The 24,003-nt window shown below is 48.8% G+C and overlaps 1 protein-coding gene across 3 annotated transcripts in view; it reads right to left on the bottom strand.

Annotated features, from left to right (window-relative positions):
• GNAO1 (G protein subunit alpha o1) overlaps positions 1-21,489 on the bottom strand; it is a 145,413-nt gene extending 123,924 nt beyond the window's left edge. The window contains exons 1-3 of one of the 3 annotated variants that reach the window (XM_081030806.1): positions 20,916-21,474; positions 20,614-20,744; positions 20,351-20,393 (exon numbers count right to left, since the gene is read on the bottom strand). In XM_081030806.1, the coding sequence (XP_080886932.1) occupies positions 20,351-20,393; positions 20,614-20,731 (161 nt within the window). In that variant the 5' untranslated portion in view covers positions 20,732-20,744; positions 20,916-21,474. Of the gene's footprint in view, positions 1-20,350; positions 20,394-20,613 lie in introns of all 3 variants that reach the window. The other 2 variants (XM_081030807.1, XM_081030805.1) reach the window with 2 other exon arrangements.
• Between the last annotated feature and the right edge of the window lie 2,514 nt (positions 21,490-24,003).

The raw sequence follows: 24,003 nt of genomic DNA, 5'->3' as shown, positions 1-24,003 counted from the left end.
AAGGGACAGAGGAAGGCTGCCTGGGGAGATAACGGAGGCGGGCGTGTGGGTGGGTGCCAGAGAGGCAGCCCCCGGCAGGAGAGGCGCTCAGGAGCAGTGTGTGTGTGTGTGTGTGTGTGTGTGTGTGTGTGTGTGCGCGCGCGCGCAGTGGCCTGGGCTGTGGTACGTTCTCAGAGCTGACGAGGGTTTCAGGCCCAATGCAGAGGGTGCACAGAAACCATGAGGTGGCTGTGCTAGGGCGGGGAAGGGCAAAACCAGCATTCCTGGAAGACAGTTGAGGAGACTCCATGCCACAGACCCGGAGAAAGGATGAGCCAGAGATGGTGGCAATGGGGCACCGGCCAGGTGCAGGCCATGGGGACACACACCCAGCAGGTATTGCTGGGAAGAAGATGACAGAGAGGGAATTAGGGGGCAGCCTATGTACCTGGGGCTGGAACAGAGGCACTGCTGCCACTTCCCAAGATGGCAGAGGAGGAGCCCGTCCAAGATGCTCCTGTCCCCAAGAGGGCAGGAACCCGGTCAGAAACCCCATGCTGTGGGCAGGTTTGAGGACAGCACTGCCCCAAACAGCTTTGTTCCCCCACCTTCCTGGCTTTTATTGCCTTTTAAAAAATGCCCTGCTTACTCTAACTTCATCCTAAACACTTTTATTTGTAAAACCATGGTTTTGATGTGTGAGGGATCTTTTGTCCCAAAACACATTGAATAAACATATCAATCTACACGGTTCACTTGTATGCCACTAAACTTTTGAGCCACACCTGGGGAAGCCCGCCCTGTGGCCCTGGCTCCCTGGATCTGCACGTCAACCCCAAATCTGCTTGCTGAGGCCGTACCGGGGTCAACAATGCTGATGGGTCTGCAGGCCACCCTTCTCGTGCTGTTCAGGCCTCGGCGCTCACGGTCTGGGGCCGGGGGAGCAGGAGAGCAGAAGGCAGAACCAAGGCCAATGATCAGAGCCTCCTCCACTAGGAGACCAGCAGCACGGGGCAGCCCACACGCTCTGGGTGCTTGTCTCTGAAAGACCAGCCAGAAATGACGTCCTCCCGAGGCCATGCAGAGTCAGCCACTCCATTCCTGGAAGGGCTCCTTCCCTCCCGTGTCCCTCCTCTGTCAGGGCACATACACACACACACACACACTCACACACACACACACACGCGCGCGCGCACCCTCAAGCAGCTGGCCTTGCAGGCAAGTAACAGTCTATATGCCCACAGACACAGGTCCACGCAGGTTTGTGATGGAGCTTCCTTTCTGACCCCACCTTTAAGTGAGACCACACTCCAGCCAGTGATGGACTCCACAAGGGTGCCCATCTTCCACTTCATTTGTGACTTCAGCTACACAGGCCCCCTTAAGGCCCCTCACACACGTACCAGGTACCCTCCTGACTTGGAGCCTTCACACTTCCGATCCCCTCTGCCCCCACTGTACCTGGCTGGCTCCTCATCTCCATCAAATCTGGGCTCCGTTTCATCTTTTAACAACTGTTACATCTCCTCCCCATTCTTGACCTCCCTTCCCTGCTTTCTTCTTCCCCATCGCATTTATCACCAGATGGCCTACTACACATTTCACTTGTTTCTTACTGCCTGTCTCCCCACCACTAGAGTGTAAGAATGCTCCACGCGGGCAGCAATTGACTCAGTTCCAACACTTAAAACAGTGCTGGGTACACAGTAGGCACTCAGTAAATATCTGCACAGTGAAAAAAAAAGAACAAACAATAATGTTGGTAGAAAGCATTTTATCCAAGTGGTTTCCAACACTTTAGTGTGAGGGCTGCAAACACCTGAAAACAGCTAAATTCACATTCTCTCTTCCCTGAAAGAATTCGTGTGGGTCTTGACCGAAGAGTAGTACCGGGTCAGGATGGCTCAGGTGAGTGACCTTAAGTTCTCAGGCAGGTGAGCAGATCCCCAGGGTGCCCACCCCTGGGGAGGGTTGCTGGGGATGTCCCTGCCTGCCAGTCAGAGCCTGGGTGGCACCCATGTGTGCCCACGTCATTTTATAGAAAGGGCCCAGCAGGGTACTTTTGCTATAGCAAAGGAAGCCCAACGTCTTTTGCACCAAAGGATAGTGTATCACTCTTACCTAGGAGCTGTCTGTCCAGCAATTGCTACGAATCAAAACCCTGCCATCAGCCCTGCAGGACAATGAAGAACTCCGAGCACCACACTGCACAAGAACACCTTGCCACCATCCCTGCACAGCTGTCAATCCACTTTCACACACTTAACCCCGTGTCATACATAGGCAGAAATGCAGAAAGGTCCAGGCCCTCGAGCACAAGCATCTCGTCCTAGGAGAGTTCCTCAGCTCCTCACTTAGAGCTATCTACTGTTGTCTTCCACACTACTGTGACAAACCCAGTCATGTAGCTTTCCGGGCCACTGCAGATTCAGAGTAGAAGGGGAAGACCGCTTGAGGTAAGACCAGGCACGCTGCAAGGCCTGACAGGTGACAGTGAGAGAAGAGACAGGGACGTTACACACAGCATATCACCGCAGAGTTAACTGCCTTCCAGGACCGTGGTGGGGGCACATGGGGTAAATCGTCTGTACATCAATTGCCCTTAGTGGCACTACTGGTTTTTAGCACAAAGCAGTAACACAAAACGATGACTTGGGGCCATCAGGACTCAATGACATTTGGTAACACCATACGACTGCTTTCTTTTGTAAATGTCCCTCCTAGTTTCTAAAACTCTCCCAGAATTAGTAAACAGGGTTTGAAAAGAACATTTACATTTTAAAAAAGTAAAACCCATGCTCACAAGTAGCCCTGTGACAGGACTTCCTGGATTTTCCCAATTGCTAAAGCCCTCCTCTCATCAATCGCCAAGCAGCCTGAGTCTGCACACTCACATTTCAGATCCCGGCTGCAATCCACAGTTTGTCCCTTCCTTTTCGCCATGACTCCTCATTGTTTAACTCTGGAGTTGCATAATTTACAGTCATCCAGTGAAGGGCCATGTGCTCCAGAGTAGGAAGCTGTCACACTGAATAGAGACTGCGGGCTATGCTCACAAACAGACCACTTCACAATTCCTTTGCACAGCCAGCCACAGCAACCTCCTTGCCTGCAGGCAGCTCCTGACAATCAGCAGGACTGGGGGAAGGGGTGCTGGGAGGCCTGCAGTCATAAATTCTCTCCAGTCAGTTGTACAACAAAGCAGGCTCATAAAAATCCCTCCCATGTTTTCAAGTCAGGGCTGAGAAAAGATGAACTAGGACAACTCCTAATTTGGTTCCTAGGACCCAACAAGTTGGGAACACATTTTCTCAGCTGGGAGGGAACTGTGTAAGGAAACTGATCTCGGGACCTCGGGTAGGAACTCACCCCAAGCGCCGACAATAAGCAGGCCTGAGTGAGTCCAAAGATGCTACTACAGCTTCTTAGTGGCAGCCCCAGGTCTGCACAGGGCTGGGGCCCTGGGAGACAGCAGGTTGAGGGTAGGAGGCCCAGAGAGTTCCGCGGGAGTCGACATTGAATGCAGAAGGCACGCTGACTGGTATATACGTGACAAAGCAACAGGACAGGACTCCTCGAACTCGAGAATGTCCTCTCAGTGATGAACCGAGGGGTGACCCTGAACACGTGCTTTGGAAAACCTCTCTGAATCTCATTTTCTTCACCAATAACCTGATCGTGAGTTAAGCTGATTATTTGTATGAAGCATCTTAAATTACAGATGTTCAATAAATATTATTTCCTTCTCGCCAACTGACTTCCCCCAACGCTTCCTGAATATCCTCTCTTGGGAAGTTAAGGAGAAATGGGACCACACTCATTCTTGCTCTGTTACTAGCTAGCCATGGGAACTAGAGACGTCTCTCCCTTCTCTGGAACTCAGTCGACAGATTAACCATGAGACTTTATATAAAATTAAGTAAGATCGACAAATACAAAATCAATACACAAAAAAGCCAATCGTATTTCTGTATATCAGCAACAGATACAAAATGCAATTCACAAAAAGAAGCAATTACAAGACCATTGTAGACATCAAGTATCTAGTTATAAATCTAACAAAAGGTATATAAAACCTGTATGGGGAAAATTATAAATATTTTTAAAAGCAGTTAATGACAACTTAAACAAATGGTGAAACATAGCATGCTCGTGGATCAAGAAGACTTAAGATTTAAAGATGTCAATTCTAGCCAAACAGATTAGTGGATTCGAAGAAATACTAATCAAAATCCCAATAGGTGAGTGTGTATGAGTGTGTGTGTGTGTGTGTGTGTGTGTGTCACATAAAGTGATTCTAATATTTTCATGCAAACACAAAGGGCTGAAGACAGCCAAAATTCTCATGAAGATGACCAAGGTGGTCGTGGTGGGGTATGTTCTCAACCAAATATCCAGACACATTTAAAGCTATAGGAATCAAGACTGTGTGGTACTGACATAGGAGTGAAGAGTCCAATGGAATGGAATAGAGAGCCAAGGAACAGGTCCCTGCATATATAAACACTTGACTTATGACAGAGGTGCCTCTACAAAACAGTGACTGCAAAAATGGCCTTTTCAACAAGAGGCACTGGGACAAACGGGTATCCATTCGGGGGGGAAATGAAACTGGACTTCTATCGTGCATCACATGCAAGAGTCAATTACAGGTGAATTAGACACCAAAATCTGAAATGAAAGAAGCTTCAAAGCTTTTTGAAGAGGGGAAAAAAGAGGATAGCTTTTGCCACCTCAAGATAAAGAAAGATTTCTTAAATAGGACACAAAAGACACTAATCAAAGGGGAAGACTGAAAAAAATCTGACTACATTAAAAATAAGAACATCTTTTTATCACAGTACACCATGAACAAAGTGAAAATACAAGCCAGAGAATGGGAAGTAATATGTGTAATGAATAAAACTGGGAAAAAACGAGTATCCGGAACATATAAAGAGATCCTACAAATTAGTGAGAAAATTACAACCTAAAAAACAAAAAAGCGACAAGAGGACAAGTGCTTCACAAAAGAGGAAATCCAGTGTCTCTAGTAAACATATGAAAAGCTGTTCACTTCATTAACACTCTAGAATAGTAAAGTAAAACCACAACGAGAGATTACTACTTTCCTATCAGTTTGGCAAAAATTAAGTAGTTCAACAATACCAAATCTTGGCAAGATTTGGAACACCAGGAATTCTTTCTGCTACTGCACATGTAAAAATGGAATGACCACTTCGGAAAACAATGTGGTATTATCTATTACAGTTGGAGATTCCCAGCAATTCCACTTCACAGAGCCCTTCACAAATGCATATGCCTCAGGATACGTGTCTCTATGGGTCTTCACAGCAGCACCCTTCATAATTGCCTACAGGCACATTAACAGTAGAATGGATAAATATAATAAATTACAGTATGGTCATAGTGGGTACATAACAAAAAGTATACAGCAATAAAGTGAATGATACAGAGCATCATAATATATAGCACATTGATGAATATTTATAAATATTTGTGAATGTTACATAGGAAAATTGTAAATACTCATAAGACAAATACCATAGAATACTATATAGCAATGAAAATGAAGGAACTACAGCTACATACAACTTGCATGAATGTTACAACACAATGCTGAAGGAGGATATAAGACTTAATACATAACTGTGATTCCAATTATATAAAAACCAGGTGAGAATAAATTATATCAGAAGATGCACACATAGGTGATAAAGTCCACAGAAAAGCCAGGAAATAGCATGACAGTCAAGGTAGAGGGCTGAGGGCGGGACTTTCTTGGGTACAAGCAATGTCCGAGTTTTTGACCTACTGAAGGTTATAGGATTATGTGATTTCTAAAACACTTGTGAAACATGCAAGATAAATGCACATTTTGCACGTTTATTGATCTATGTCACAACAGAAATGCTTTTTGTGTTAAAATGGGCAGTTTCAATGTTACCTCCCAGAAGTCTTCCCATTCTCCAAAGCAAGGCAGATACTCCCTCCGCACCCTCCACCGCTCAGGGGCAGTCATGTTTACTACCTGCAGGGCACCTCCGCAGTCGAGGGCAGAGACGGAGCCTGTCTGTGCTCACCCCTATATCCTATGTCGAGCACATAGTGAGTGCTCAGTAAGTAGGTGCTTAATTAATAACTGACTGCACTAAAGGCTCGGAGTTAGTCAAAAGTAATTAGCCCTGAACCAATCAACTGAAAAACAGGAAGAACGTACTGAGCAATATGACGGAAGGAGACACACACGAATCAGAACAACTGCCACCTGGTTCATCACTTCGAATAAATCACTTTTCTCTGACAGGAAAACATGATACAAATAGCTACAAGTTAGTGAATTTCAACTACTGTACTTTTAGCTGTGTTACCTCATTTAATTCCCACAGTGTGTCTTCAATGTCTTTATTTTTACTCTTTTTATTGATTAAATAATTCTCCTCACATCACACTTATAGATAAGAAGAAGCAAAGCCAAAATCTCCGAAATCCATGCTTCTGACACTGTCACACTGACTTCTTTTCATCTGTTTCTCATCTATAAAATGGGGATGTGGGCATGTCTGGGTAGCCCGAAAGGCTCAAAGGCGAAAATGAATGTAGAAGCAGCTTGGAAACGTTAAAGCACCCCTCAAATGTAAGGAAAAACATGTCATAAGCCTCTACCATGGGTCCACACAAAAGAAGCAGATGGTTTCTACCCACATTGAGCTTTCATGCCAGTTGTAAAGGAAAGCTGTGTAAATAGGAAAACTAGGAACACACATCAATAAACTGATTTAAGAGAGCCACCAGTAACAGCATGGGACACAGGCTAAATTATGAGACTGTGGACTGACTGTGGCACCATGTAGACTGACTGTGTGACGGTCCTACTGTCTAGCTTCCATACAGTTTGATGATAAACATAGCAGTTGTATAAACACCACTACAAAAAAGAGACTATTTCTATCACCTCCCAAAGTTCCCTTGTGCCCCTTTGTAGTCAATCTCTCTCCCCTACCATCCTTAGAAACCACTGACATGGTTTCTGTCCCTATGGGTTTGCTTTTTCCAGAATGCAGAGGGATCTTTTTAAAATATAAGACAGGTCAAGTCGTCTTGTGTTTCAAACCTCCCCACCCCATGGCATTCCAAATGGAACCCAAATGCCTCTCCGTGGCCACCAGGCCCTGCCCCGCCTCTAATCCCTTTCTGCGTCACTTTTCCTTCCCTATGGGCCAGCCTCCTCGGCCTTCTTTTAGCTCATTTCTGCCTCAGGGCCTTTGCCTCTGCGATTCCAGCTTTCTCAGGTCTTTCCTGACCTCTCTCTTATCCCTCATCTCCTCTCACCACTCTCCACTGTTTAACCCCGATTTCCTATTAGAACATATCACTACATGAAGTGACTTTGCTTATTCATTTACTTATTTACTGGCTACCTGCTTAACTATAAGGTTCTTGAGGACAGCAAGCTTGCAAGTCTTATTAAGGGCTCTATTCCCAGAAACCTTGAAAGCACTGAAACATGTCTGTTTGGTCTTCCACTGGTGTTCACAGAACAAACAGCTGCCAAAAGAGTTAGGGAACAGTGAGGTGCACATGGTTGAAACTCTAAGGAAAGGATTCAGAGAAGAAACAGGCCATATGTTGCAGGTGGTGGGAAAAAAGAATGGTCACAACTGAGAACCAGTGTCTCCCTGCTGCCATTCTACCAGCCCTTCCCCAAAGCCCCTCCCCAACCCCCATGGGGCCACAGTGACCTAGAGCCAGAGCCAGTGCCTCTCCTGCCCTTGCCCCCTGGTGCCCTCAGGCATGCTGCTCTCCAGAAGCAGGGTTTCTTCAGGTCTTCTTGGCCCACGCTGGCTGGAGCTCCTTCATGTAGGCGGGGCTGTTTGTCTCCGTGCCCTGGCACCATCTTCAGCACTCCTGCCCGTGGCAGAGCAGCACACCGTCCAGGTCTCGTAAACCGTGACAGGATCATGAGACAAAGTCCTACCTTGCAGGGCTCCACACTCTCAGCGGAGAGCACACGTGGACCCAACATGCACTGGTGTCCACCAATCCCTGAGCTGGTGTCCCAGTTTTCTTTCTCAATTAGCATCAGACTTCTGGAAGCTTACTTTTGTTATAATTGATTATCTCAGTTGGGGGTGGCCAAGGGAAAAGGTGGGGACTTCCTTTGCTACGAGAGCATCTGTTTTGCTGGACAGCAAAATGGCAATTAGGACCTTAAGACTTGAGTGGAAGTTTATAGATTATTCGGTCGAGTTTCTGAATTTTTATGTGACGACACGAGGTCCTCAAGGAGTTCAGGAGTTTGCCTGGGGCACCCAAGTGAAGGAGGGACCGAGCTGGGGGAGAACTCCCGTTTCTCTACTCCCGGTCCAGTCTTACCTCCACCCTCAAATCTCCTTGAGTTTGGCTTCTACCCCTTTCCCTCTACCGAAATTGCTCTTTCAAAGGCCAGCAGCAGCTTCAATCACCAAAAACAATGGCCTTTCCTCAGTCCTTATCTAACTTGGCAACACCGGAAGAGAACCCTGCTGCCACACAGAACTTCCTGAAGCACATGTCGGCCCTGGGTTCCCCATGTGACGGGGTTCTCCTGCTCGTCTGGCCTCAGCCCCTTTCCCCAGTTGGAGCTTCTTCGGAGTCTACCAAAGGCAGGTTCCCCTGCTCACCTCCCGGGGGAGACAGGGCTCCTTCCCTGGGCCCCAGTCTCTCCATCTGCATACTCACCCCAGGGGCCCTGCACCCACTCTCATGGCCCAACTCTCCTTCCAGCCCCGACCTCTCTGCTAAACACCAGAATGACTTCCTGCGAGAATCGCTGAACACAACAATTATCCTGCAAGGACCTGCACTTGTGCCTGTGGTTTGACTCGCCATCTTCCTACTGCTACCTCTCTCCTTGGTCCTATGCTTCCTAACTTGATGACATAACTATACTCCTCACCCAGGTTTAAAACTGGGAGGACTCCTCTGATCTACTCTCTTCTCCCCACGTTCAACTGGACACCAGGCCTCACCTCTTCTGCCTCCAAAATCTCTCCTTATTGACTTTCTTTCTAATTTCCCTAGTTTAGACAAAAACAAAAACAAAAACAAAAACAAAAAACAAACAAACAAAATTCTCTCTATTCCTAAGCCTCTTCTCTGGTTTCCCTTCTCCAAGTTCTCCTGAGTTGGCACACTACTGCACTGCCATGGGTAGGATGTATTGAAAGTCTACACCCCTTGGCACACTGACAGGGAAGCTTACAGCCTAGCTCCACTGTCCCTTTCCTATCACTGCTCCTCATGTTCCCACAAAGCCCCCTGACTCCAGTCACAGAAGACTGCCCACTACTCCCTGATGGTGCCCTGCATGTTTGTGTCCCGCTCTTGTGCTTTCGCTCATCCTGTTTCTTCTTCCCGAAAGGCAGAAGAAGCCCTTTTCATCAGGATGATTCTGGTTGTAAAGGAGAGAATTCCAGCTCAAATCAGTTTGTGTAAAAGAAGAGATTTACTGGTTCCCTAACTGTCTGGTCTCCACAGCCAGCTTCAGAGTTTACAATAATAACATCAAATGTCCTTCTGGCTTCCTCCCTCTCTCCCTCTCTCTGCCCCATTCCCTCCCCCATCCCCCAATCTCTCAAAGCCTCAGTCTCCCCCGTGGTAAGCAAGCTTCCTCCTTACAGAGAGCGATGGCGATGTGGAGATATGGCTATAGACAGCTCCAGGCTTTCATCATTCCAATCCAGTGAGCATCTTGCTGGGACCTCAGATGAAGGGTTTCATAGTAACTATAAAATTCCAGAGAAGGACACTGGCCTGGCTTGAGTAGCATTCCATCCCTGGGCCAATCACTGTGGCCGGGAGAATGGGACACTGTGAATGGCAAGGCCTGAGTCACGCCCACTTCTATCTACTCTGACCAGCAGTCCCACTAAAATCGACTGGAATGAGTGAAGCGGGGCAGAGTGAAACTACAGGTGTCCACCCAACTCTCATTTCTCCACCTAGCTGCTTGGAGGCCTAATCGTTAGCCTTTGTGCAAATTCAATTCCATCCTTGCCTCTTCTGTGCCCGCTGGCACTGATCTGTCACCTCCAACTGATTCAACTGAGGGCAAAAACTGGATCCCCTGGTGATCAGCATAAGGCCTCACCCAAAGGTTTGGCTCTGGGAATTTTTCACAATCTGCATTTATTATGTCCAATTATTTGTTAACAAAGTTATTGCCTGATTCCCCTGGGCCTTCACTTGCTCACCACTGAATCTCTAAGCTCCTAGAACTGCGGCGCCCAACACTGTTGATCTAGGTGCTAGATAAACACTGGGTAAGTGAATGAATAAGTAGTTTGACTAGAATAAAGATTACCCGTCTTTGGTGTGCTGGTAAATAAGCACGGTTGCTTTCTAATTCTTCCCACTTCACAGAGAAAAATAAATGGTAAGGCAGGAACTCCTTTAACTTCTTGTCTCCACCATCCCACCCCCAAATTTCTCTACTCGCGCCCCACCCTTACTGTCCTCCTGGCAGTCTCAGGGAAGCAGAGGCACATTTAGGTCCAGATCAAGCTGCCATCCACATCTGCCCCTGCTCTCTGCCCATCTTCGTGGAGCCCTGCTCCTTCTCCCACTTCCCCTTTCAGACCTACAATGTCTCCCTCCACGTGGGCTCTTTCTTTACAGCTTCTCAGTGGATCCCAGTGCCTCCATGGCAGCCAAATGAACAATCAAAATAAAACGCTCCCTGAACCCCATACCCTACGTCTCTCGCTCTCTCCCTCCCCTGCTCCCCATCCTTCTACAGCCCAGGTTTCTTTTCCAGGAGTCTCCATTTATGCCTCCATCTCCTCAGTCCCCCTCACTGCTTCCCTCCTACAGCGATTTGGCTTTTCTCCTGCCACTCCACTGAAGCTGCTCTTGCCAAGGTCACAACTTTCCAGACCCAGTGGCCACCTGCCAGTCTTCATCAGGGTTGACGACTGCAGTATCTGACTCGACTAACCACTTCCTGGCCTTCTGGAAATTCTTTCCTTCCTCGGCTTTCTTGATGCTGCTCTACCTTGCGTTTTCTTTCCATCTCTCAGACGGCTCCCGCTCAGGCTCCCTCAGGCTTTCCTTCCTAGAAGCTTCTCCTTTCCTGGAGCTGGGTGCTGTGCGTGTGGTGGGCGAGGCATCCTCTGCCTTACCGCCCCTTTTCATGCAGCCTGCTGATGTTACCAACTCCCATGGCTCTCACTGCCCACTAGCACCACAGAATCCCAACTGACCCTTCTCCCCGAGCGTGTCCTATCTCCTAGTCCACACGAGTCTGTGCAACTGCCTGCCAGCAATCTCCACTTGGATGAGCCACAAGCATCACCACCATGGCCAAACTAAGTCACTGTTTCTCTCCCCAGGTCTTCACTCTTCCTCCTTCATTGTTTCCTACCTCCGGGAATGGCGCCGCCCCCCACCAGTGGACTCATTCTTGGCTACATCCTTGACAAGTCAGTTCCTCCTTAACGTCCCTCACCCCAAGGTATCATCAAATAAGCTCAATTATTCCACCGCCCAAGTCTCTCTTAAACCTGTCTCCTTTTTCTACTACTACCACTGCTTTAATTTAGTTCTTACTCTTTCCCCACCTGGGTCACAGGGAGAACTGTCCACCCGGCCTCCTCATCTCCAGATCTGACTCTCCAGTTCAGTCCGCATAGGTGATCTTTCTGACGTGCAGACTGGTCCTCACACCCATTCCTTAACCCCTTCCAGTGGCATCTCATTATATTCAGCATAAAACCCAAAGTCCTTAGCACAACAGTGAAGGTCCTTCATGACCTGATCTCTGTCTCATCCTTCACCCTTCATCTCCTGAGATGCCTTTTACATATTGTGCTATAATCAAATCATTTTATATTCCTGACATGTTCCACGTGGTGACATATCTTAGTGCCTTTGCACATGTCGGTCCCTCTGCTTGGAAGTCCTGTTTTCTACCTGGCTAAGTAGGTCTCCGCGCACGTGTCATTTTCTCTTGGCCAACCTCCCTGAACTTCCTACCTAGAGAAGGTGCCCTTTGCTCTCCCATAGTTTTGTGGCACTTCCTGCCCTAAAGTGTAAGTGTCTTTTACATATGACTTCCTTTAGGCTGAGTTCCTCCAAGACAGCGACTAAGACCTTCCCCTCTATCTCCATGATACCATGTATACACCTAGCACACAGTGGGCACTCAGTAAACGCTTACGGTTGGACAGATGGATTGATGGATCAACAGATGGATAAATGGTTGAATGGATGGATACCTTACTGTCCTGTCTCTTCCAAGTCTTCTCCAAGCCATCTGCTGCCACCTAAGCCAGAGCCTTCTGTGGCAGTTTCTCTGTTGCCACCTGCTCATGACCCACATCTCTAAGGCAGGAGTGGAAAATGGAGCTGCCCAGATGGTGGCAGGGAACACGCTGGTGTCAGACCAATGTGCTACACGATGACCACCACTGCCTTCACTTCCAGGAGGAATCCAACACCAATCAGACACTTACTATTCTCAGCGACTGAGCTCAGCCAAGGCTGGTGCCAGCCCATGTGCTGATGGTCCTGGGTCCCTGCCTGCCAGCTCTCCATTGCTCACACTGGTGGTGGTGGAGTAAGAACTGTGTGTGCTTAGAATGGAAAGGACATACGTTTTGGAATCAGACAAATCACGGTCTGAATGCATGGCTGTCACTTCCTAAGTTGTGTGGCCTCGAGCCAGCCACCTTTCTTTTCTGAGTCTCAGTTCCTCATCCGGTGTGAAAAAACAAATGAGGATAATGGATTGGATTGAAAATGATGACCACAGCCAATGATCAGCAAAGGCTTTCAATATTATTACTTTGGCTTGTATAGAAATAAGTCTGCATTCTTAGGGTGTAATTCTTTTTCTTTTTTCTTCAACTAACGTTTATTAAGCGCCTCCTTTGTGCCAGATATTGGGCTCAGTGCTGCATTATGAGCAAGAATAAGTTATCATCCCTGCTTTAGAGAACCCTGGTAGGGAGGGGGCACCAGGCTAGCAAGGGGTACATAAACATCCAATTGATTTACAGCGTGTAACAAACATTAGTGCTTTGAGATCCTGGAGGCAGGTGACCCAGGGTTGATTTTACTGCATGGGGAAGCCATCCCCATAGGTAAAAATTTCCCACAGAAGACAGGCAGAGAATCCAGGGTAAATCCTTGACCATGGAGCACTCTCCTTAACTTGTATATTATTATTCCCTTTTCTCTTTTCTCCATTCTTGGTTGAGAAATCAAGTGAGTAGGGGGACAAACTCAAGGTGCTCACTATTAGCTTTGCAGTATTTTACTTTAATTTTTTGGTGCTATGAAAAGCACAATGTCTTTCCTCTTCTCTTTAAAGAAAATTAGAACTAAAGATGGCTCAGCAGATAAAAGCTGTGGGCAGTAAATACTCCCACATATTCCCTGCATTTCAGGCTTCTAGGTTTCTCTTTGCATTTACTGAGTCTTACAGCTGAAAGAGGCCTGAGACATTCTATGGTGAAAGCCCATATCCTAATTAAGAGATGAATTGGGGGCTAAATGACCTGCCCAAAATCAAATTAGAACATGAATCAAACTTAAAACAAAGTTCTCCTGATCCTCCCTTTACTAGTCTGCAGCCTCCCAAGTTCAGGATCTCAGGCACCTGAACCCGGGCAAGACCCTTTACGTGCAGCCATCCCTGGTAGAAGTCAGGGCAGTCTCCATTTCTAAATGTTCTGCAAGCCACAGACACACCACTTCTCCTAACATGTCACTGGGTCTCTCCGCCCGGAAACATTCTATTTCTACTAACAGGATACTTTCGGATCCTCCTCTTTGGTTTGAGAACCACGTCTGCGTGAAAAGTTTGGTTAGAAGTGGTTTTCTCAACATGCCTCTCAGGACTATGACTTTCCTTCCTGACAAAGCTTTGGGTTGAGGCTGCTATTCTGCAATTATCTTGGCCTAAAAAGAGTTTTCATGGGTACCCCCTACCCCTGCAGGATGGAACCATAATCGATGCTTTTACATTTAGAAATTCACATAAGAGAACTCAAGACCCTGGAAATGAAGATAATTCCCAATTTCATCGACCACTTAGCATAGGAAAGGAGCTTGCGGTAGCCCTGGTCCAACTTTTAGGAAACGGAGCCCCAAAGAGGTAGGGGCAGCACCACTTGTCTTGACTCTAGGTCCAGTGCTCTTTCCCAGTCTTTGTAGTATCACTCCAGCCTCTTGGGTTGAAGCAGCTGCGCCATCAAAAATGTCACATCAGTTATGACAACACAGTTTGTTATATAACTGGTGCTGCAGAGCAGGCAAGGGGAAGAAGCCACGAGCATGAAGCACAGCTTCTGGCTCTCAGGGCAGCTAAGTCTCACGTACTTGAGAAGAAAACTCCATATGGGAAGGGAACACCCACTAATCAATCAAGTAAAAACTACAGCTGACATTTGTGTAATGATTTCTAGAAAACTAGTATAAGGGCATTTCATATATGACATCCTTTAATGCTCACAACAACCTTACTAGGTAGTTATTTTTATCATCAGCCCCATTTTACAGGCAAAGAAGCCAAGGCACAAAAAGTTAAGTAACATGTTTAAGGTTACACATCTGGTTAGGGGTAGAACCAAGATTTGAAGCCAGGCAGCCTGGTTACAGAGTCCATGTTTTTTATTACCTCTCAATTTCAGAGAAGTGTGCTAAACGACTTCTCTAAATAAGAAACTACCTATTTCTTTGAACTGGTAACAGGCCACTATTCTTTCCTCTCCTTCCCCTCTATGCTGATGACTGATTTGTTGGATGGTTTCTTTTCTAACCACTATTGTGCATGAATGAGAGCACAGAATAAAATAAGAATGTGATACAAAGTCGAACAAATTCTCAGACTGGAGCTTATCTGAACACCTTCAAGCTTGTTATGATGATGCAATCAGTAAGGAAGTGAGGTGAAAGTGCCCTTCTCATAGCCCCTGTTATTTTAAAATCCATTTAGTAGGTGTGCGCACACTCCTACATGTACACACATTTCTTTTTCTATTTTCAAAATCGAAAGTTGTTATTTGCTAGTGTCAAATGTGGGGCTAATTCTTTCCAAACATTTTTTTCCTTCAGTTTGCAATCATCCCCTCACCAGCTTGCCTATTGTCTTTCAGCTCAAGATGTGCTCTTGTGATAATGGTCTGTCTAGCTTCGTAAGAAATGAGAGAATGAAAACACCCTGGGAGACAGGGAGCCAAGTCCCTGCTTCCAAATGGACTGAGTACATGTCAGAAAAATAGTACCTTATTCTACTCACATTAAGTCTGCAGAGTTAACAGCAATAGGGTACTGGGAGCAGCTGAAAAACATGAGTGATCCTGTCCTCTGTTTAGTACGTAGATGCGGCATGCTAAGAGGCACAGTCTAACCTGGGGAGTTCCAAGTGCTAAGGAAATGAGGCAGCACTCTGATTCTGGGCACTGTACATCAAATCTATCCCCACACAGACAGAACGGAAATTCTGGATTCCTTTTGAGTTGTGTCAATCCCCCATGAAGCCTCATCTATTTAATCTAATCAGCCACAACGCTCTCAACAAGCAGACAGGTTCTATTTCAGAATCTAACAGGTAACAGAGGCTCAAGAATTCCGTAGCTCATTCCTGAGGAGATCAGGTGGATTGTTTTGTTCCTCTTCTGGCAGGAAGGTCTGCTGGTATTTACAGCTCAGTGAACAGTAAGGAGGGCGCGAGCACCATCCATCAGCAAAGGAGAACTCATCTGTTACTTGATCTGACATTCTGTTCACGCTTACGCTGTCTCCAGAGAGCAAGGTGCATCCATTTGAATAAACATGGAGACAGGAGGAAGGGAGGTGAGCAAAGCAGCCAAGGGGATGATCGCAGAAATAACAAGTCCACAGATCTAGAAGAGCAGCTCTCAGCGGAGCACTGACTCAACGTGCGACCCTTTGGGGATGTGCAGAAAATGCCCTGTCAGACTTGCCATTTACCTCCGCTCATGCCTACCACTTCGTAGGTGCTGAGAGCGGTGTGCTGAATGAACACAGGCTTGCCCTGAACCCGAGCCAAACAGTAGACACCCTAATTGCAACACCAGGGTAAGCTGGTAGGAAGAAACCACCAGCCTCTGGCAGCAGGTGACGTCTTAAGACTTCCTTCCCTGATAGGGTGGTGTCTGTCCTTGGAATCATATCCCACTGGCAGGCCTGACATATTTGTACGAGCATGATGTCTTCGTCAGGCAAATCCTTCAATCTGTTTTACAATGGCACTGAGCAGGCACCTTGGGAACGAACACACATCCAAAATGTTCCATTTTGCTGTGTCCATTTCTGTAAAGCATAGACTAGCAGGCCATGCCTCACTGCCACCTTCGAACGCTCCATCTTCCTCAAAATCCACTTCATGCTCCAGAGACACAGAGCTCGGACTTGACATCACAAAAAACTCCACACTTCAAATGAGGGCAAACTGTCGTGGTCGTGGCAACTGCACAGTTCCTTCTGCATTTTCATCAGGGAGCTGGCTGACCAAGCAGTTGTTGCTATTTGTTCAGAACAGGAAGTCATTTAAAGTGATATTCTGTTGATTCCATACTTCGTAAAATATAATTCCTTAAGAAATTTCTTTGTAAAGGTTTTGGTAATTAAATAAAATTAACTTTTCCTTTTAAAATATTGATTCATCAGAATAAAAGATTCCCACGGATTGAAAAATGGTCAAGTTGTAGCACAGGTAATGCCACAACCTCTTAACACACAAAATTATTTAAAACGCCACACATTGAAAAAGGACACTGATTATTCGTGGTATGTGTGAAATTATATTGTGCTGTCTCAAATATCATTGTTTCTTTCTCAGTACTAAAATGTTTTGGATTGTCTGACACAGAGCTCCCAAACTCTAGTTCTAGTTCAAATACAAAACAACAACAACAAAAATCCCAGAAAGCTATGTTCAAATGAAATTTTTAATAAAGTGTTAAGAATCAGTCTTTTAAAATGACAGTCTAATCAATGACACCTCTTAAGTGGATGCAAGTTTCTCATTACAACATGTATCAAGCAAAAGCGTTTTGTTCTAAGCAGCATCTGCCAGCCAGTCCTTTATCATATTATTTCAATTACTACAGACATATGCGTATATGGAAGCCTATTCCTTCTTCTAATCAGCATGATACAACATGGATGACAATATGGGCTGAATGGAATAGCTCTTTGCTCTTTTGGAAAAGCTGATTTTAAAAGGTCTGTAGATGTCTGAATATCAATATTCTTCCTGTCAGTCCAACAGGCCGAGCTATTAAACTCCAGACCCCATTAGGAAATCAAGTTCTCACAGGGCACTATCCATGGTAAACTCTCTAATTTCATCGCTCAGGTGAAATAAAATAGCAGCCCAATTAACTCATACGTACGGTCTGATAGGTTGGTTGGTCACCAATCGTATTGCACAGGCAAGTCCAAAATTGCTTTCTGTAAATGCCACCTAGATTTTCAGGCCTGGCCCCACCTACAGTACAGTTCTCCTGACTCAAGTGACTCTCAGCCAAATGGCAATCGGGAAAATCATTTCTGCAAGGGAAGACTCAAAAGAATTTGTCACTAGGATACAGTGACACCAATCCCACATTTTGTGGTTAATAAAACAAGTCCTGCATCCAGTTTGGCACAAGGCCCTGATCTGATTTATTTCAAGCCAAGTTGGAGGACTTACAGAAAAAGCTGCCATTCATGAATGCTCTGGAAGATAGGACACCAGGGTCCCTTGCAGCAAAATTTACATGAGCCAGAAATCTCTTTGACCTTTTGAGCAAACCTAGCCTATCTAAAGAGAGTTGGTGTATTTTTAAAAAATATTAATAGTTTTATCTACAAAAATCTCAGTTTTGCCTGACATTTTTTTCTAAAAAGGTGTCCTGTGGGAGTGAGAAAAGAGGGGGAGTGCAGGGAAGAGAAAAAATGCTCAAATATCTGACTTAACTATCTCAAACATCAAAAGCTTGTGTTTTTTGCCCGCTCCTTAGTGTAACCAAGTATGAGACACATGAGACTTTCTCTGGAAAGTCTACATTTAAGCCCACATACAGCCTTCATTTAAGATTTCCTGCCTCAGTACATAATTAGGAATTTTCATTCTAAAATGGCACACCTATCTCCTCAGCTCTCTTTGAAAAAAAAAAAAAAGGCGGACTCAATCTATATTTTTAAACATCTTATTAAACCAACCTAATTCATGAGGCATGTTCAAGAAAAGCAGGTGAGGTGATTTGGTGGATGCAAAGTTAATTTGCAGTCTCTAGCATACCTCCCTTTCCTCCTTCCCTAGCCCTGTGTTCTGCCGAATGCCTTCGGCCCCCTCCGAAGCACTCGGCTCCCTCTGCCCGAGCCCCGACTCGGCTCCGAACACTGCCGACTCCCTCCGAGCTCCGCGGCCAGCCCGCGCCGAGCCTTGCCGAGCGCCGCCGAGCTGAGCTCCATCGACTTTTCTGGCCTCGGCTGGGCGCTGTCCACCACTCGCAACGCCTGAAACCTCACCCAGCTCCGGTGGCTGGGGCTTCTACCGGGCTCTGAGCCCGCCACTGCAGATTAGACTCCTGAAGTTTTAAAACGTTTCCTTTGGGGGAGAAACGGATGGCTTTGCTTGCATTTACCGACCTGCAAAGGCTCCAGGCAGATGCAACATGCACCTTGTTGCAAAGAGCAATTCCCCAGGCCCCGCCTCCCCATCCATCTAGGTTGCACAAGCTCCAGAAAAGCCCCAGGCCAAATTACCCGTGGCTCAGAGGGGTGCGGCAGCCGAGGGGGCCTCTGCAAAGAAAGCCCCAGGGAGCTCTCGGACAAAAATAAGACCCTGTCGAGCAAACGGAGGAAATTGTCTCCAAGTCGCTACTCCCAACCATCATGGCGCCGCCTAGAACCCGCTTGTCATGCCTGTTACACATACAAGATTTTTTTCCATCTTGGTTCTAAAACCGCAAGCATGCTTCGTCTCCCACCCACCCCTCCACGAAAGAGGTTTTTATTTTTCACTGTTTTCCTACGGGATGCAATTACTTCGGCTATTCTGTCAAGTTGAAAAATAATCATTTTTGTTTACTGCACAGCAACCCCTAATTAGGAACTGTGTGTGCACGAAGGTGTCACAGCAAAGCGACGTGGAATACTCGCTAAACGGTCTTAACGAACTTCTCCGTCCTGAACTGACAGGTCAACGAAAGCAGCAGGGCCAGGAGGCCCGGGGAGCGCGCACCCCTTTCCCACAGGCCACCCCCTCCCCAAACAAGCTGTCTGTGGGCTCACCAGGAACTGCCCAGTGGATGGGGCAAGAAGCGAGCTGAAGAGTGGGAAGGAGGGGCGAGGTTTCTTACTGAGAAAGTGTGGAAGGGAAGGAATATCCCATTTTGTTTTAATTTTCAACCATCACTCAAATCCACCCCCAGTTAATTAGGAGGGGAAACTGATATCTAAGGAAGAAGGGGGCGGCAGCAAGTAGGGCCTGAAATCCGCATTGTGGGTAGATTACATGGAACGTGGCCTATGCAGAATGTAAATAAATACATTGATAAAGGCCATAAAGTGAATGAAAACTGCCAGGGTCAGGACAGCAAACGCTGGCAGAGTGGAGGAGGGAGGGGAGGCAGCAAGGGACAGGCATTCAGCCGCACAGCCAAAATCCCCCTTCCACCTCTGCCTTGGATACAGCTGTGCCAGTTCCGTCCACTTGGAAACCCACCCCTTCCCCTACCACATGCCCCTTCCCCTAACCCTCATCCTCTTTTTTGATGGGTGGGGGGCAGAAACCACAACCTCCGATTCAGCACCAAATCTATGAACAGCAGACACTTGATCCTCCAACCCAGCAATCTAGGGCTGGGTCCCCTCCATGTTTTAGCCAAGTTCAAAATCACTGCCCCAGGAGAAGAGTAAGGGAAATGGGATGATGGATGTAGAGTTGGGGGGCGGGGGGGGGGGGTGCAAGGAGGAGGGGTGAGAGACAGAATGAAACGGAGACACAGACAAAAATGGAGGCAACCATACACAAAACATCCCACAAGTAAGAGTAATGGTCATCATCTTGCCAATAGTGTGATGTTCTGATCAATATGGCGGATACTGTCATTCATACAACTACAGACGCTCCCTATCCCTCCTCCCTCAAAGACACCCACCCTGAGAGGTGGGGGGTAGGACCCAGAACCAACGTAGGGTGTGGGGGAGGGGGGTCAAATCCAGGTGTAGGTGTGTGTGTGTGTGTGTGTGTGTGTGTGGACACGAATTAAAACCCCCGGCCTGGAGAGCAATGTGGAGTGAGCAACGTAATACAAATGATACAAAATTATTCTCCATAAAAGTACAAATCCCAATGCCACAGGGGACTTACTTCATCTGCTTCACAATGGTGCTTTTTCCTGATTCTCCAGCCCCTGTTGGGACAGACAGGGGGGGACAAATTGGTGAGTGTCAGTTTAGGGGAACGGGGGAGGGTTGGGGGGTAAGGCATGCGAGGAGGTGGGCGATCCGGGGTACCTGGTGGTGCCAAGTCGGGGCGCAGGTCTCCCAGGGCGCGAGTGGGGTGGGGGAGCTGGCGGAGGGGGGTGCGGGGTGGCCGGGGTCGGGGGGTGGGGGTGGCAGCCCGGTCCTTACCCAGCAGGAGTAATTTCACGTCTTTGGCGGCGCTGATGCCATCCTCTTTGAGGTTTTTCTCAATCGCCTTGCTCCGCTCGAGGGCGGCTCTCTCCTCTGCGCTCAGCGTACATCCCATGGTGGCCCCTTCCCTGCCACAGCCCGCACGACTAGGCTGGCACGGCTCCCCGGCTCGGCGCGCCCCCCACCCCCCCAGAGAGCAGAGCCTGGGCTCAAAGGGGGAAAAAAATCACGATATCCTCCCCTTGGCTGAAAACAAAAATGTCGGGAAACCAGAACCTCCGAAAAAGACAGCCGCTAACCAGATTCTAGCAGCCGAGACTCGCGGAAGCTGGCGGGGTTCTGGGGGTGTCGCGGCGAGGGTGGCCGGGGCTGGGGCTCCGGAGCCGAGGCAGGAGGCGCCCGCGGTCCGAGGAGGCGCGGGCTGCAGGCACTGAGGCTTGTGCACGACCCAAAATAAAATAATAGTTGAGGCAGGAGCCGCCCGGGAGCCGGCGGAGGGTGGGGTGGGGGGCAGGGTGGCTGCTTCTGCCGCTGCTGCCGGAGGAGGAGGCGGCGGCGGCGCGGGGCGTGGAGGGAGTGATTAGGGGGTGCTGCTAGTGCATGTGCATCGCCGATCCTCGGCCGTCGGTGCGTCCGCGGCGCCTTCGCCGACCCCCGCGCTGGGCAGGGCTGGGCAGGGGGCCGGCCCGGGGGGCAGGTCTCTAGCGGGAGGCGCTGTCGCTGTCTCCCAGGGCTCGCATCGCTCGGGGGAGCCGACGGAAGAGAGGGAGAGCGCCAGCGAGCCGCGCGCAGCCGGGAGCTCGAGGGGCAGCGAGAGGCAGCGCGCGAGAGAGGCTGGGAGGGAGGGAAGAAGAAAACGAAGGGAGGGCGAGCGAGCGCGCGCGCCACAGCCGGGCGGGGGAGGGGGCGAGCGCAGCGCGCGAGTGCGCCAGCGGCTCTGCGCACCCCGCACCGCCGGCCGCCCGCTGACGTCAGCAGGGCCGCGCGCCGGGCCCCCGGGACGGGGAGGGGCGGGAGCGGGGGAGGCGCGCGCGCGCCGGGGCTAGCGTCAGCTGGCGGCGGCGCGCGCGCGGTGCAGTTTCCCCTCCCCCAGGGGCCCCCCACCAGCCCCCGGCTGCCGGGACGGGCGCGTGCGGGGCCTGGTGAGGGCGGGGCCTGGTGAGGGCGGGGCCTAGGGCCGGGCGCGCGCCGGGGCCCCTCCCCTCCCAGCCCCGGCCCGGGGCGCCCGCTGCGCCGGCCTCCTTGTCGGCGGGCACGCAGGGCCCAGCCGCCCGAGGGCCGTCAAGTGGGCTCCTCGGCTCGCGTCCCGTGCCGCCTGCCGCTCGCCTTCGGCCTCTTCTCCATCTTGGCTCCAGCGGTTCGCATTCTTGGTTGCTTTCCTGCCGCTGGGGGCCGTCGCAGCTGGGGGCGAGTGACCTCAGCCAGCGCGAGGAAGCCCGAGTTCCCCATGACTCGCCCCTGACGCGTGGGGGCAGGTTCGGCGTTTTCGCTTCCTGCGTCCCACCGACGTGTATTGAGCACCCAGTGTGGCTGTGAGGAGAGAGGAACACAGCCCGATAAGACGCAGCCGGGGTCTGTTACCTAGGCGCCGCGGCACCCGTTGGCAGCGCGGTGCCCTCTCCAGGCGTCCCCGCCGCGGGTGTCAGCGCGGGGGACTCTTCCCCCCGGGAGCGTCCGAGGGGAGGGCCGGGGCTTCCTGCGAGCGAGCTGCTGGCGCGCGCCGACCCCGGCACCGCACCGGAGCGCCTTTGCTCGTTTTGGATGCTTTAGCTTGGTTGTGGTCTTTGCCCTGAGTTCTTCCGTCCTGCCCATTTCCCAAACACACATTCATAAAACGGAGTTTGAATAGATAGATGTTCTTCCTGTCCTCATCTTGTAAAACATCTTTCCCCGTGGTCCCCCCCCCCCCAAGTAACGACCGCGAGCCCGTTGCTCCGCTTCCCGAGCAAACTCATACCCGTTTGCCAAACACGGGGCACGTTCTGGGTGGTCTGTGAGATGCTGAAGAAGCGAGTCCTCCGTGCACGAAAAGGGTTTGCAGTCGGTTCCACTCGGCAGCCCCGGGGCCTCCCGGAGAAAAGGGCCACTGGGAAAGGTGGCGTGGGGACAGGACACCGGCCAGCGGCCAGTGCAAAACGTCGTTTGTTGTTGTTGTTGTTTTCTCCCCTGACAGTTGGGCATTTCTGTGACTCTGAAAGCAAACTTGTTTCATTTCAACATTAGAAAAAAGAACACCCCGGTTTGGGAAATGTTACCCAGCATAAAACTACATTCGCCATGGGGAAGAAAAAGGCAGTTCAGGCCCACCCCGAAGAAAACATGCCCCCCCCCACCCCGAGGTTTTTGATTTGTTATTTCCCAGGATGGGTTTACCTCATTCCACAAATATGTCAAAAGTGGTCTGTCGTGCCATTTGAATATTTAAATTTGAACCACATTTTACATATTCTAGGAAACTGGCAAAGGACTCATACAGAATTGCTGTATAAAGTAAATACCTTCTTCCCTGTCTCCCCCCCCCCCCCCACCCACACACCTGCGTCCCAGTCACCTTTTGTGTGTGTGGTTGGTTTGCTTAAATCGGGGTCTCACTAAAAATCAGCCTTCCAGATACAAAGCAGAGCTGAGATACCCAACATTCTGTAGAATTCGTTATTTCTTGTAAGTTTGCTAGGATGATTATGCAGATCTGTCAGATATGGGGAAAAAATTGGGCAACCTCACGGAGATTCTGCTGTCCCTGCCAGATCGCGTCTGAAAGAGTAAAGAGGTAAGAATACAATGATTTCTTTGCAGATGGTGAGTTATGTTTTACATTTTAATGCTTTCATGTCAAGTAATTTTTAATTTAAGATCTGAGGCTCTTGGGGGACTGTGGCTTGTATAGTTGAATCAAACTATCCTTGATTTGAGGTATATTTCTTCCTTCTTGATACGATAGTACGGGGGAGGCAAAAACCTGTGTTTTGCGTTTTTCTTTATTCGCTCAGTACTTATTAAGCACCTACCTACCATGTACGGGGTCATGTCCTAGGCAACATGGGTGTAGTTTTTCAGGTTTGTCGACCCTGCTTTCTTTTTCTGGGTCACTTTGCATCTTTACAGCTGGGTTTCATAAAAGACTAATAATCCGCTTCATCTGTATAGTGGTTTACAGCTTACAGAGCACTTTTATAAAAATGATCTCATGTGATCCTCTCACATAAACCTCAGTTAGGCACTGTGATGTGGGGAGCATCATGCCTGAGTAGAAAGAGCCTGGACCATGAATCCAAATCCACCTGCATACCCATTTTACAGCTGAAAAAAACTGAGCCTCGGAGGGATTGAATAACTTATTCAAGGTCATACGGTCATTCAGTAATAAGCCAGGTCTCCTTTGACTAT

The sequence above is a fragment of the Rhinolophus hipposideros genome (assembly GCF_964194185.1).
Source record: "Rhinolophus hipposideros genome assembly, chromosome: 21".
Taxonomy (NCBI): Eukaryota; Metazoa; Chordata; class Mammalia; order Chiroptera; family Rhinolophidae; genus Rhinolophus; species Rhinolophus hipposideros.
Note: the sequence above shows the minus strand (reverse complement) of the source record. Positions and strands in the feature narration are given on the sequence as shown.